The sequence below is a fragment of the Vidua macroura genome, chromosome 7, assembly GCF_024509145.1.
Source record: "Vidua macroura isolate BioBank_ID:100142 chromosome 7, ASM2450914v1, whole genome shotgun sequence".
Lineage (NCBI taxonomy): Eukaryota > Metazoa > Chordata > Aves > Passeriformes > Viduidae > Vidua > Vidua macroura.
The window spans coordinates 25,072,178-25,085,709 of NC_071577.1; the positions used below are offsets into that span (position 1 = coordinate 25,072,178).

Here is a 13,532-nt window from a genome sequence, read left to right on the forward strand (position 1 = left end):
GCTGGCTCTGGGGATTTGCAGGAGAGAAATATCAAGGAATTTTTCACCTCTCTGTTTTGTTTTGTGTTTTTATTTTGTTTTCCTTCTGTGAGTGCATTTTTAGCTCTGGTGAAAAGTGCCTGATTGACAGTCATAGAGACTGAGTCCCCTCTCTTTGCCGACACAGGGACAGCAGGAGCAAACATGGGAGAGGAAACAGCCCTGAGAGCCTTGCACTGAATGTGGGGGCTCCCATCTCCTTTCCACTGTCCCTGTCCCCTCCATGAGTCCAGTGCTGTCAGGGACCAAGTTGGGTACCAGCAGGATGGAGATGCCCCACATCCTAGAAGTCCTAGGCTGTGGTGTTCTCAGAGCTGGCTCTTTTGCAAAGACCCCCTCTCTGCTGAGGGCAGTGGGTTCCAGTCACCACTCAGAGAGCCCCAGCACCAGATTGTGGAGACACCTGTGCCCATTGCTGCACCGAGGATTTCCCAACCAGTGTCCCCACACGCTGTGGCACCAGCTTGGGGTACTTACTGCTCTCCAGGCACTTTTGAGGTTGCAGAGGGTCTTGTCACCTTGTGCCTGTAGGTTGGGAGATGGAGCAAGTGGAGCAGAAGAGTGTCTCCATGGGAAGGTTGCAGATGGACAGGCTGGTTGCTTGCAGCCTCCTAAAATGATGCATAGGAGGTGCTGGGGGCATGAAGTCAAAACCCTGAGCTTCACTTGCCACTCAGCTCCTTCTGGGCTGCAGCCTGTGATGGGACAGGAAAAGCAGCTCCATCACCAATTTCCATGTGACACAGGATCCATAGAGGGGCTGGGATATGCAGACCAGACTGATGTGCAGAGCTGGAACCCTGGGCTTGGATGTGAGCCCAGACATGTATCCTGAGTGGGGAGGAGGAGCAGGAGGAGGAAGGCAAATCTTCCTCATTAGTCCAGCCACTGCATCCCGCACCTATGGAAAATGGGGAGGGGAGCCCTGGGCAGTGGATTTGGTTTCAGGGCCCATGTCTGCAATGCCTGCCAGAGTAGACTGAGAACCTGGCTGACTCCTGGGGAGGGGGCTGAGGGGGCTGCATCTGTGTGTTCCCAGCTGTCCCCAGTGTAATCCTTTATGAAAGAGAACCCTCTGCCCTGCTGCATCCCCATTGTCAGGTCACAGTGCTGCCTGACCCTAAATCACCTGCCACTCCCAGCCTGATGGATCACCATGGAAAAAGGGGTGCTGCCCCCCAGAGCAGCAGAGGGAAAGGGTCTGTGGTCTGTGGGGCAGAGGTCCAGACTCTGGAGGCTGCAGAGCAGAGGTTAGGATGTTGGTAGTCTATGGGGAGAGGGTCGATGCTCAGGGACTGCAGGGCAGAGGTTGGTACCATTTTGCAGAGGGATTGGGCTGCTGTGAATTACAGCTACTGAGAAGTGAATACAGAGGGATTGTGGCGCAGGGTTTGGGATCCTGGGGGGCCATGAGTTTGGGGGCAAACTATGTCCCTGGGGCAAGGGCAGGCTTGGCTTGGGCTCCTCGAGGTTTCCTTCCTGGCCCACTGAAGAATCGCTGGCTTGTCTGAAGGATCATTGACCTGTGGATTTCCTGGGCAGCAAGTCCCTTTCATGTGGCCGCTTGCAAACTCTCATGACATCACCATGGGCTGCTCCTCCTGGAGACAATCCCACTGCTTTTTAGGGTTTTGCCTTCCCCCCCGCTCCAGCCTGTGTGTTTTGGCCAGGGGGGACCCGGCGAATCACGTCCAAGAGCAGCCACTCTGGCAGGGAGATGGCGCACAGGGCTGGGGGGCAGGGAGAGGGCAGTGTGTCCCCCCCCCGTACTGAATAAACATGGGCTGGCCAGGGATGGAGGGGGCTTTTCCAGCCTGGACCACACCCCGGGGGGCTATTTTTCGCCATGAATGAAAGGGCTGTGTGCTCACAAGGCAGGCTGGCCTCCTGCCGCCACTGCTGTGCATGGAGAGCTCTCTTGACACTCAATCCTGGTGCCTGGCTGGGGACCAACATCTGCACTGAGCACAGCTGGGCACTGCCCGTGGGACACCTGGGTACCTGGAACAGCTGGGCACTGCCTGGGGGGACACCTGGGCACCTGGCACAGCTGGGCACTGCCTGTGGGACATCTGGGCACCTGGCACCAACTGGGCACAGCCTGGCTGGGGTGATGCTAGCAGGCTGCCATGCCTGGGAAACACGGTCTGGGTCTGTCACAGAGGAAAGGGAAGTGATGGTGACTCAGTGGCTGTGCCAGCAGCAGTGCCAAGGCTGCTGGGGCATGTTGGACCCAACCCTACTGGGGCCATGTGCCTGGGGACCTGCCTGAGGCAGTTCAGCAGTAAGCCCTGCTGCCCCCCTGCCCCACACAGAAATGCTTCCTGCTGCAGTTTCGGGTGACAATGGGGCAGCATCCCCAGGGGCTGCCCCATTGGCTGCACCTGTGCTTGGGAGGAACTGCAAAGCCGCAAGGGTGGAGCAGCTGCCTCCTGCTCAACCTTGGTCCTAAACACACCCAGATTCTCCCTAAAAGCCCCTAATCCCACCTGGCTCAGCACCAGCTTCCTCTCTGGGCCCTGTTAGCTCAGCTAATCCCTTGTGTGCCAGGTTTAGGGATGTACTGGGTGCAGTATTTCCACAGTTGCTCCCCTGTCATCCCCAGATTTTGTTTCTCAAGGAGTATGAGGGCTGCTTTGCCTGTTCCCAGCTCTGACCCACACTCCTGCTGCCTCTGCCAGCCTCAGTGCCCCACAGGTCCCAGGGGACCCACGAGTGCTTGTGCCCATGAGTGAGTGGCCTGTGCTCTCTGGGTGGAGCCGAGGTGCTGGATCCCACCCATTGCTGCTCCTTATCACCACACAGCATCCTTGTGATTCACCAGGTGTGGCTCCCTTTCCATCATCCCACTTTGCAGGAAGTTTCCTGGCCAGCCCCCCATGAGCTCTGTGCAATAATAACAAGCTGGGATGAGCTGTCTGGCCTTCCTGAGCAACCCTACAATAACAGACCAGTGCAGTGTGTCCAGCTTTCCTGAGCAGACAATAATAAACCCGTATGAGCTGGCACACTTTGTGGAGGAACCCTACAATAATAAGCCTGGATGATGTATCCATATTCACTGAGTTAGCCTAAAATAACAAGGCAGTGTGAGCCACCCAACTTCCTCACAGATAAGTGGGGTCCCTGAGCTGTCACTCTGGGAGAGGAGGCTTACTGGCCACCAGGTCTCCATGTCTTCTGCTCTTGACTGTGGAGAAGACAGCCTGTGTCAGTGATGGGTCAGGTTGGTGGAGGTGAAGGCCATAGGTACTATCAGCCTGTGACTCTGCCTTCCTGGAAACAAATCCTCACTTAGTCCTGGCATGCTGGGACTGCTACACTTCAGGACATTCTCCTTGTCCATCTCCCTTGCCAAACTGGCACCCAGGGCCAGCTTCTCCAAAGGCTCTCCTGCTGTTACCTCATGGGCTGCTGGACAGTGGGACAAATGCCCATGGTCAAGCTGGAGCTGGGAGTGCCACCAGCAGCTGCCACCAGACCCCGTGCAGCAAGGCCCAGCATCTTTCACCATTGCCCAGGTGGGGAGGCAATGCTAGGTAATGCTAGTGCTGGGCACAACTCTCTTTCAGAGAGTTTGTTGGCACTTGGGCAGGGGGAGGGCTTGGATGCCCATGGGTTTGCTTGGCAGCATGGCAGGAGGGCCTCTTTCCACCTGGGTTGGGGTAGGGACTGCCCACTGGGGCTGGAACCACTCACCCTCCACCAGGGTCTCTGCCAAGCCCCAAGCTGCTCCTGGTGGGTTAATCGTCACATGACTGGGGAGGAGATGCTGCAACTTCCTGCCCTACCTCTGCTCTGCCGCTGACCTCCTTTCCCTGGGATTTGTCCCTGTTGGATTGCAGGAGTGAGTGGGCAGGGCAGATCTAGAACCCCCGCAGCATCCCTCCATGGGGGGAACTAGCATCCAGGCCGGCGTGGCAGCGGCACAATGCAGAGCCCCCGCTGCCACCACGCCCCTCCGCTCAGTGTCTCCGAAAAAGGCTGTAACCCAAGCCACAAAAACAGCACAAGGAGAAAAGAAAAGGGTATTCAGCGGCGGGGCTGCTGCGGTCGCCGGCCAACATAGACTGCTGGTTGTTAAGCGAGTGCCTCGCTTGCAAAGGCTGCCTTGATGAAGTGTGAGACAGCACTTACGGAGGGACGCGGGCAGGCATTCTCGCTCCATCTTCCGCTCACAGTGCCGCTCTTTATGTGCCTGACATTTGCTCGCTGGAAAGGCCCCTGTAGTCAGGGGGAAAGGAAAACATTGCAGGCAGCAGGGCCAGAACGGTGCTGGGAGGAGTGCTGTGCCATGCCGGGCTGGACTGGGCTGGGATGCTCCTGTCCCGGCCTCACCACCCGCTCTTCCCCGGGGTGACCCCTTCACCTCTCAGCAGCTCTCCGGCTGCCTTCCCCTGCCGGCACCGCCACTTCCTGCCAGGTGTGCTCAGCCTGGCTGCCTGCCTACGAAGCCCTGGCCATCCTGCCCGTGCCTGCAGGCGGCTAGCAGGGCCGCCAGCTCTCCTAGCTGCTGCTGCTGCTGCTGCTGCTGCTGCTTGTCCCCTGGGAGTGTATGACAGGGGGGATGAAGACAATGACAGTGTGAGCTCAGAGCTGGTCCTTTAGCCACCTGCTTCTGGGGTATACAGTGTCCCAACTACTGCTGCAGGCTTGGGGGGTTGCAAGTAGATCTAAGGGCTGGAGGAGCTGGGAAAGAGCATCAGTGGTCAATGTAGGGCACCTTGGGGTGCCTTGAGGTGGCTCTGTCCCCATGCAGAGGGTGATTGCCCCATAAGGAAGCTGGGGCAGGAGACTGGGCTGATGTGGCCTGCTTCATCCCAGGGAATAAGCACCCCCTTTCCCTGCCCTTGAAACCAGCTAGAAGGGGACAGTTCAACGCTCTACATCTATTTTCTTGCAGACAGATCCTCTGCTGCTGGCAGATGATGGGTGAGCATCTATCTGGATTCCAGAGGGGGCCGCTCCCTAACCTGACTGACATTGCCATAACCATGGTAGAGATGCCCAGCACAGATCCAGAAAGCCATTCCAGCCCCATTCCCAGGAGCATGCACAAAGCTTGTGACAGGGCAGAGTGCCAAGGGCAGCCCGTGAATGCACCAGCCACGGAGTCCTTCCCATGCCCACCATCGACTGCCACAGCAGCACCAGACTTCATCCACGCCAATGTGGCAGCAGCCATGCCCAGTGCCAGAGAGCCAGTCTGCCATTCCTGGTCTGTCACTCCACCACCCCGCTTCCATGGAGCCCACTGGTGAGGGCAGCCTGGGGAAGCCATCCTCCCCCTTGGCACACACCCCTTGGCTCCAGCCCCGGCAGGAATTATTAAGTGTGCCCCTGTGGAGCATGTGCTGAGGCTGGCCACGGGAATGTGGGCAGATCTGACATACAAGCCACAGCAGCCAGGCTATAATTTCCAAACAGGCCCCATTCGCTCTGTTTTCCAGTTAAAAATATATTAAAAAATAGGAATGTGGGATTTGTAGTGAAGAATGTTGGTAACCGCTTCGAATGTCTGGTGTGATAATGAAAGGGTCAGTCCCCAGCTTTGAGCATGACCGATTTAGACTCTGGTGCTTGGCAGTGGTGCGGGGCCCCAGCATGATCCAGCCTGCCTGCACACCCATCCTGGGCCAGGAAAGGTGATGCTTCTGTGCTGGTGGCATGGTGCTGTGCTGGGTCATGTACCCCTTCTGCTCATACTCTCAAGAGACCATCCAAATTGCTGTCCCTTTTGGCCCCTTGAGACGGGAGTCTAGGCAGGGGGTGGGGAAATGCAGAATGCCTTGGAGATAGATTTTGTACCCTGCCGCATCTCTGCACTGGGGTGCAGCCCCCTAGCAGAGCCCACTGGGTTGGGGGTCACTGAGCGGGGCTGCAGCCCAGCTCCCCCTGAGCTGCCCCTCTACGCCGTGGGGCTGTCAGTGAGCACAACTTGCTCTCAGTGTGAGGCCAGGCACCTGCCCCCCTTTGGTGGGCACACTGCTCCCCACCCCCACCCCAAGTCACAGTTCAGGGTGTGCTGCGGAGTCTCCCGTGCCGCTACCACAGCCTTGAGTCCCTCCTGATACTGGGGCATCCCACTTGGCCTTGTGGCCAGGTAGTCATAACAGGCCAGACAAGCCATGCCAGCTCCCGAGGCATCACTCCCTGGTGCCTGGTGAGTCGTGTGGAGCAGCCCAGCCAGCACTCCCCCAGCTGCCGGCTCTCTGCCTGTGTGGCTCCCCGGACCTCAGACATCATGTTTATCCTGGAGATGGGTAATCAGGGAAAAACAAGTCACCAGAGGCCAGGGCTGATGTTGCAGTGGGAACAAGCTGTCTGCAGCAAGGTTCAGCTTCAGAATGGAGCAGTGGGGCAAGGAGGAAGGGGAAAATCAGCTGTAGCCAGGGCTTGTCCCCCATCCAGCCCTTTAGGGGACACTTCGTTGTCCCTCTCAGCCTTCGGGGCCATCAGGCGGCCGGTGGCTGGCACAGCATGCTCTGCTCCCTGCTGAGTCATAGCTTTGCAGGGAAACGCTTCCAGCTCTGGTTATAACCCATTTCCCTCCGGGGCTGTGAAGCACAGCCTCCTAGTCCCGCCGCGGCCAGCTCCGGCCACCCCATGGCCCTGAGCCCGCGGGCTCCAGCCGCCGGGAAGGGCAGCGGCAGGAAGTGGCTGCTGACTCCCAAATTCCACCCTGGGCTTGCTGGAGCTGAGCCCTTCCCGCAGGCGTGGGCAGCAGGTGCCCTGCACCTGCAGATCCCTGTGCCACCCCGGATGCCCAATCCCCCTGGTGGCGCTTGGCACTCTGCTTCCAGTGCCTCCCCAAGCTGCCACATCACTGCGGCTGTGTGTGCTGCTCTTGGGGACACTGGGTGGCTGCAAGGACAGTTTGACCCATCCCCAGGGATATCATGGGGACGCTGTGCTGGCTCTGGGCAGCTGGAGCACTGAGTGAGCAGCTGCCCTGCCCAGATCCTTGCTTGAATGCTGTGAAGCGGAGCAGCCTGAGCAGCCCTGGGGCTCAGGGCACATCTCAGGTGCCATCCTGAATGGGTTGAAGCAGAGGGGATTGGGCAGCACCCTGCACCTGGATGCCCAGCCTGCCCCATTACCCTGGCATTCCCCAGACCCGCTGGTGGCAGGGAGAGGGGATGAGCACCCTAGCAGTGGCACACCGAGCTGGCTGACTCTGCAGGGGACTCTCCTGCCCTCCTGGGGCACTGACCCACACAGTGCTATCTAGTACACTTTGCTCACTTCACTGCCATTCCTGACTTTCCTGGGAGCTGCTGTTTGCTTTTCTCTGAATTATGACTCCAGCTTATGCCTTTGATCTGGGCTGTGTTGGCCACCCGTGACCAGGCCCTCTTCTGCCTTTGAAGTGCAGTCACCTTCGCAGCCTTGGATACTGCTTTTGCAACCTTGGGTGCAGCCCTGGCTCTGGGGTGAGACATGCAGGGCAAGAGAATCCTTGGGGTGCCTGAGGTGCTCAGCATCCCTCCTCCTCTCTGGAACCTTGTGATGAGCCAGCACAGCTAACGACGTGGAGTCTGGGCAGTGAGGCACTGAGAGGTGTGCTTGCCCAGTACCAAGCAGTCCCAGGGATGCTGGTGGGATGCTGGCAGCAGAGCATTGCTCCCTCCGGTGGCAGTGGGCAGGGACAGAGGAGGTGACCCGTATAGCAGCTGGTAAAAAGCAGATGCCAGTGCCATGCATTTCCTACTGCCAAAGGGCCTTTCATGCCTGTGACTCCAGCAGAAGAGATGAGACCTGCATGGAAAGTGTCTGTCCGGGCACCAGCCAACCCATCTTGGCATCAGCCCTATCCTGCCACCCTGTCTGGCAGGGAGCAGTGAGGAGGGCTCAGCCTACCTATTCTGCCACTGGGAAGCTGGGGTCAGGCTTTGGACTCTGGCCTTGAGTGGGTCTGAGCGTCCCCATCTCCTCCCCACTTTCCTGGCCCAGAGAGGATCCTACCTTATCTGTTACACTTTGTTCTCCTGCTGTCTGGGTGTGGAGCAGGGCAGAGATTAGTGTGCTCAGACCTTTGACACACACACACACACAGAGACACACACACACACACAGAGACACACACACACACACAGAGACACACACACACACACACACACACACACAGAGCCACACAGCTACAGAGCCACACTATCAGTCATGCGTGCACCCACAGCCACGCTCATGTGCACACTGCTGCACACACAGTCCCTATGCACGTCATCATGGCACACTCACCTGCACTTGTAGGCCCACGCTGTGCCCCACACACCCCCCGCAGCACCCCCTCCAGGGCACATACCCATTTCCCTTTCCCTGTGCATGTTTATTTGGGCACTCTGAGCTACGTTATGTTCCCAGTGGAGTGTGGCACTTCCCCAGCCTGCCAAGATCTCTCATGTGCATCAGCATGGCCCAGCAGGAAAGGTGGCATCCCACTGGCAAGGGATGCAGGCAGGAGCGGGGGGGGGGGGGCTTCCCGTGTCAAGTCTGGAGGGAATAAAAGTGCATGCAGGAAGGCAGGACCTGTTCTGGCAGACTGGAAGCAAACCTGGGCATCCCTCCTCTCACTGTCACATCATTTTCACTTTCTGTGGGGCCACCAGAGATGCCTTGTGCTGGAGGCTGTGGTGGCAGGCAGGGACTACCTGTTCCTATCTCTTATTAGGTCATGTCCCTGCCCAAGGCTCACTGTCCGTATTTGCAAGCTGCAGCCCATGCTGCTCCAGGAAGGGAAGCCACAGCCCTTCCAGAGCGATCTTATCTCCAGCATTTCATGAATGACCCAAAAGCCTCTGCAGTCTGCCTCTCAATGGGAAGGCAACCCACTGTCCAGAGCAGGTGTGTGGGGGTGTGCACGTGTCTGTGTGTCTGTATGTCTGTCTGTGAGTGTGAGTGTCTGTGTCTGTGTCTCTGTGTGTGTGTGTGTGTGTGTGCACGCACAGCTGGGAGCAGCCACATCCCACCCAGTGCCAGAGCTGCCTGTTCCCACAAACCCTGCTGCAGTCCTGGGGTGAAACAGATGTAGCCTGACAGGCAGAGAGGGGCACAGCCTCTTCTCTGCCCCACAGCAGCACTGTGGCAGGGTGACCTGGCAGGTGATTTCCTGGCAGGGTGATGGTGCCTCTGCTTTCTCCCACAGACCCTGCCCCGGATCTGCAGTGCAGGAGAAGGGCAGGCATTTGCCTCTGCTCTGCAGCAGCTCTACACTGCGGTGACACAGCAGGAGGTCAAGCAGGCTCGGAAACGGCATTGCTCCGGTGAGGAGCTCCTTGGCTGTGGCGTGGGGAGCATGTGATGCAGCTGTCCCCTCTACTGCTGAGCCCCATATCCTGGTGTAAGGGAAGTGTGGCCCTGGGTGCAGCTCATCCCATGCAACAGTCTCCGCCTTTGCTTTCCCACCATGGGCTAGGCTCCCAATCTAAGCATAATTCCTGGAGTGGCCTTGGGTAATGCCCCATGCTCCCTTATCTCAATCCCAAATTGCATCTTTTTCTGGTACCAGAGGATGATGTGGATACAGCACCCACTGCAGAAACCATAAAGCACCCTCCTTCACCTGCTGCATCCCAGGAGGATGAAACGACATCTTCCAGCGAGAGAACCTCGGTGAGTGCAGCTCTAGAAAGTCTTTCTGTACCAAAGGCAGGATGGGGCCCGCATCTCCTTTCCCTCATCTCATCCAAGCACTGTGCCCATCCAGGATGGGCTAAGAGTCTCAGCTTGGTTCCTAGCCCATTCTACCCCATGCATCCTTACTGGGGAGTGTGTAATTGCACTCCTACAACGCAGATGACAGGAATGTCACTGCTTGCACACTTGCACACAGCCTGCATGACTCTCCAAGGTGGAACTGACACTGCCTCCTCTTTGTTTCCAGCCAGCCTCCTCCCCTGCTCAGAAGCCCCGGCTGCCTGCAGCCAAGGCCAAGCCAAAGAAAGCAAAAGGGCTCTTTAGCTGAAAGATTGCTGCCAACCCTACTGAGGTCTCTGCTTCCCCCAGCATCCAAGAGAGGCAGTGCAGAGAACCCATGCACTGTCTGCCTCTTCTCTGCATCTCCTCGTGGACCCTGCCCAGGTCATGGTCCCCTCCCAAGATGTCTCCAGTTGGGGAGATGGAGCTCCTTTCTTCAACAGTATTTCAGGAAACAACTTTTCTAACTCTTCCCTGGTGCAGAGTTTACCCAGGCTTCCTCTCATGGCAGAACCACTGCTGGACCTGAGAGAAGTGGGAGGGATGTTGCCAGTGGGTGTGGGACAGCTGGGCCTCTGGCAGAGCTGTGGGGTTTGGCTGCTCTTGAGTGGGTTTTCAATAAAGGGCTGTGTCTGGGTGAGATTGCCTCTCCTGCTCTGTCCCACCAGGCCTGTAGTGTCTAGGAAAGGATGTAACCTTTGGTGCTGCTGGGTCCCCCTCAGGCCAGTCCTGATGTCCCAGGGGCTTGCAGTGACTCTGGACAGTGAGGTGACAGCAGCTCATTGTTGTGGCACAGCACCCAGCTCCCAGCCATGCTGTGCCTCACCCTGAGCAGCAGTATGTGTTTTGGGGTGTGCACCAGAGCATGCCCAGATCATGGGGACACAGCATGCTGAGGGGGCTGGAGCCCATGTTCTTGTCCCAAACCAGGATACGCACCCTGTGTGCTGGTGTATGCAGAAGCAGGCTGGCAAAAGCCCTGGATAGGCTGAGTACACCCTACATTTGCAGGCACCTCCACCATAGTTACTGGGCAGGTGATATGGGTTGATCCATGCTTTAGCCTCCAAGGAGCAGGAGACAGCCAAAACATTAACACACTGAATGCTGCCAGGCCTGGGAGCAGCCCTGGAGCAGGTTACAGATGCTCCCTGGACACAAAACACCACATCCATCCCTTCACACTCCATCCATCCATCCATCCATCCATCCATCCATCCATCCATCCATCCATCCATCCACTCCTGCTCTCATCTTCCAGCCCCTGGGTCCACATGCTTCCTTCAGGACTGGGACCCTATTCCTGTGCCCAAGCCTGGTCTGAAAACAGCAGGCAGAGAGCCAGGCAGCAGGCAGGCTGCAGCCAGTGGTGCTGCTCTCCTGGGACAGGGACCCATGCCCCCAGCTGCCCCGGTCCCTTGGGCTGGACCAGCTGCAGTCATGCTGCCTGTTCTCCTGGGCAAGAAGGGGGAAACAAAAACATCCGGAGCAGTCCGCGTGTCTGTGAAGGGGAATGAAAGGGCCTTTGCTGGGCCACAGCTGACCAGTCCCAGGGCGAGTGCAACCAGTTGCTTTTTATATTTCCTTTCTGAGGGAGCAGCGTGCAGGGCAGGGTGGGTGGTGGGAAGGGAAAGCTGTGGGATGGGGAGCTTGTGCTGACTGCCGTAGCGTACGTATCCTGCATTTTCCCATCTGCAAACATCTTAACTTGGCAGCTTTGAGTCTGCCTGCTGGGCACTTGCCCCCAGGGAGGGTCCTGCTACTAGCTGAAGGGTAGGACCAATGCAGCAGGAGCTTAGCAGTTTAACAGTTTCCTGTATCTTCTGCCCCCATGTTGTCTCCAGGTTGTCCCCAGGATGGTGCAACACCTGCTCCATCCACATGGACTCCATCTCTGGTGCAGGAGCTGCTCTGTAGCAAGCCTTGTCCCTCAGCTCCATGCTGGCTCTGGGGTTTGTGCTGTTCCCTCATGCCTGCCAGCATGTTCAGGAGGAGTGCTCATCACCCCAGTGAGAGCATCTGGCTTGTCTATCCCCTTTGGGTCTGAGGAGACATCACAGGGAGAGGCAGGGCTGAAACAATCCCAGCCTGGCTGTGCCAGTGGCTGGTGGACTCTGGAGGGGAGGAGTGGGTGGTGCAAACCAGCACCTGCATCTCTGGGTCATTCCTGTGAATTACTGTGTCTCTGCTTCTCCCTGGGGTACTCAGCTCACTGTCAGGGATGCTGCAGAGATGTTGCTCATGAGCCCTTCTGCAAAGTCTCTGTGGAGTGTCCAGCAGCCCTAAGGATCTGCTTCAGGGACAGATCCTGTTCCATTCACCTCTCTCCCAAAGGCAAGGGGAGGTGGGAATGCAGGAACAAGGACGGGAGGTAAATAAAAGCAGGAGAGTGAAAACAGTAGGAAAAAGAACTTTGCCAATGTCCCCCAGGGAACCGCAGGGACCCTGGCCCTCAGGCCTCCTGCATGGGGCCACTGGTTCCTCCCTGGCCCAGGTTGTCGCCAGCTCTGGGGAATGTCACTACACATTGTCCCATGCTGTCCTGCTAGGGTCTCCTTCACTGTCCCCACCCCCTCCTCCCTGGAGCCAGCTGGATTTGAGCTCCCGACACACATTAAAGGCCACAAGTTCGGCCTCGGCCTCCATAAATTTGATTCCATAAATATTAGTTTTCGCAGGGTTTAATGAAGCCGTTATGCTGGGCACGGCCCAGCACCCCGACCCGTGCCCTTAATAAGGGCTCTGTGGCCTCGATTAAAGGGACCTTTCAATCGCTGTCAAGTATTTTTAGAAAAGGAAAAGAAAAAAAAAAAAAAAAAAAGAGAGAGAGAGGGAGAGAGAGAGAGAGAGAGAGAGAGAGAAGAAGACGACCAAGGCAGCGAATAGGGTAAGGAAAGTCCCAAACCCGTCCAGTGCAAAAATAGAGAAATAGCACCACCTAGACTGCCTGGCTAGGCTCCGCCGCCCGTTCACCCTGCGCAGCGCCCAGCTCCGGGCAGCCCTGGGAGCCCAGCAAGGGGTGTGCGGGATGCTGCACTGCTGCTCGGGGCAGGGACAGCAGGATGCCGTGGTGGGGAGAGCCCAAGGGCAGAGGAGAGAGGTACTGGTGCCCTATCGGAATGCAGGCAGGAGCAGTGCATCCTGGCGTCCAGGCCAGAAGTGCCTGAGAGTGGCCGAGTGTTGAGGGAAATGCCATGTGAACAGACATTGCAGACATTGCATCTCTCCCACCGTAGCAGCAAGGGTCCCTTCCCATCAGTTGCTCAAGCAGAGTCTCCCTCCCCAGGCAAATTTTCCCTCTTAAACACTGGCTATCCCAACCCTGTCTCAGCCTCCAGCTGCCTCCCCGTACACCCACCTTGGCTACCCTGTTGTGCCTGGTGTCCCTGTCCCAGTCGGCCCTATATGCCTGAAAGGCTTTGCCTGGCAGGAGAACTGGCTGACGCTGGGAATGCTGCATGGAGAGGTGATGGACTCTGCACCCACCAAAGGGCACTGCCACTGCTTGCTGTGGCCAGAACCAATGCACAATGCCACGGCCCCTTCATGGGCAGGAGTTGCTGTCACCAGCAACCCAACTCTTGTCTTCCAACCTGGGCCTCCATGGGACATGAATACTGTCACCAGCAAGGGCAGGGCTAGGCTGCTTACTGTGAGCCTGGAGCTGCTGGGAGGGGGATAGCAGCTTCTGACATGCACACTGCATGCTGGCAGGCTGCAGAGGTTATTTGTAGGTCTGGGTTTGTGACACTGGCATTCATAGGGAACTTCTCCCTGGGGAAGTGCTGCAGCTTCCAGAT

The 13,532-nt window shown here is 57.6% G+C and overlaps 1 protein-coding gene across 1 annotated transcript in view; it reads left to right on the forward strand.

Moving 5' to 3' along the window:
* Window positions 1–10,372, forward strand: part of NHEJ1 (non-homologous end joining factor 1) — a 43,300-nt gene extending 32,928 nt beyond the window's left edge. Inside the window, exons 6-8 of the mRNA XM_053982339.1 lie at window positions 9,182–9,299; window positions 9,545–9,648; window positions 9,920–10,372. Coding sequence (XP_053838314.1) covers window positions 9,182–9,299; window positions 9,545–9,648; window positions 9,920–10,000 — 303 coding nt within the window. The 3' untranslated portion in view covers window positions 10,001–10,372. The remainder of the gene's footprint in view (window positions 1–9,181; window positions 9,300–9,544; window positions 9,649–9,919) is intronic.
* Window positions 10,373–13,532: the final 3,160 nt, after the last annotated feature.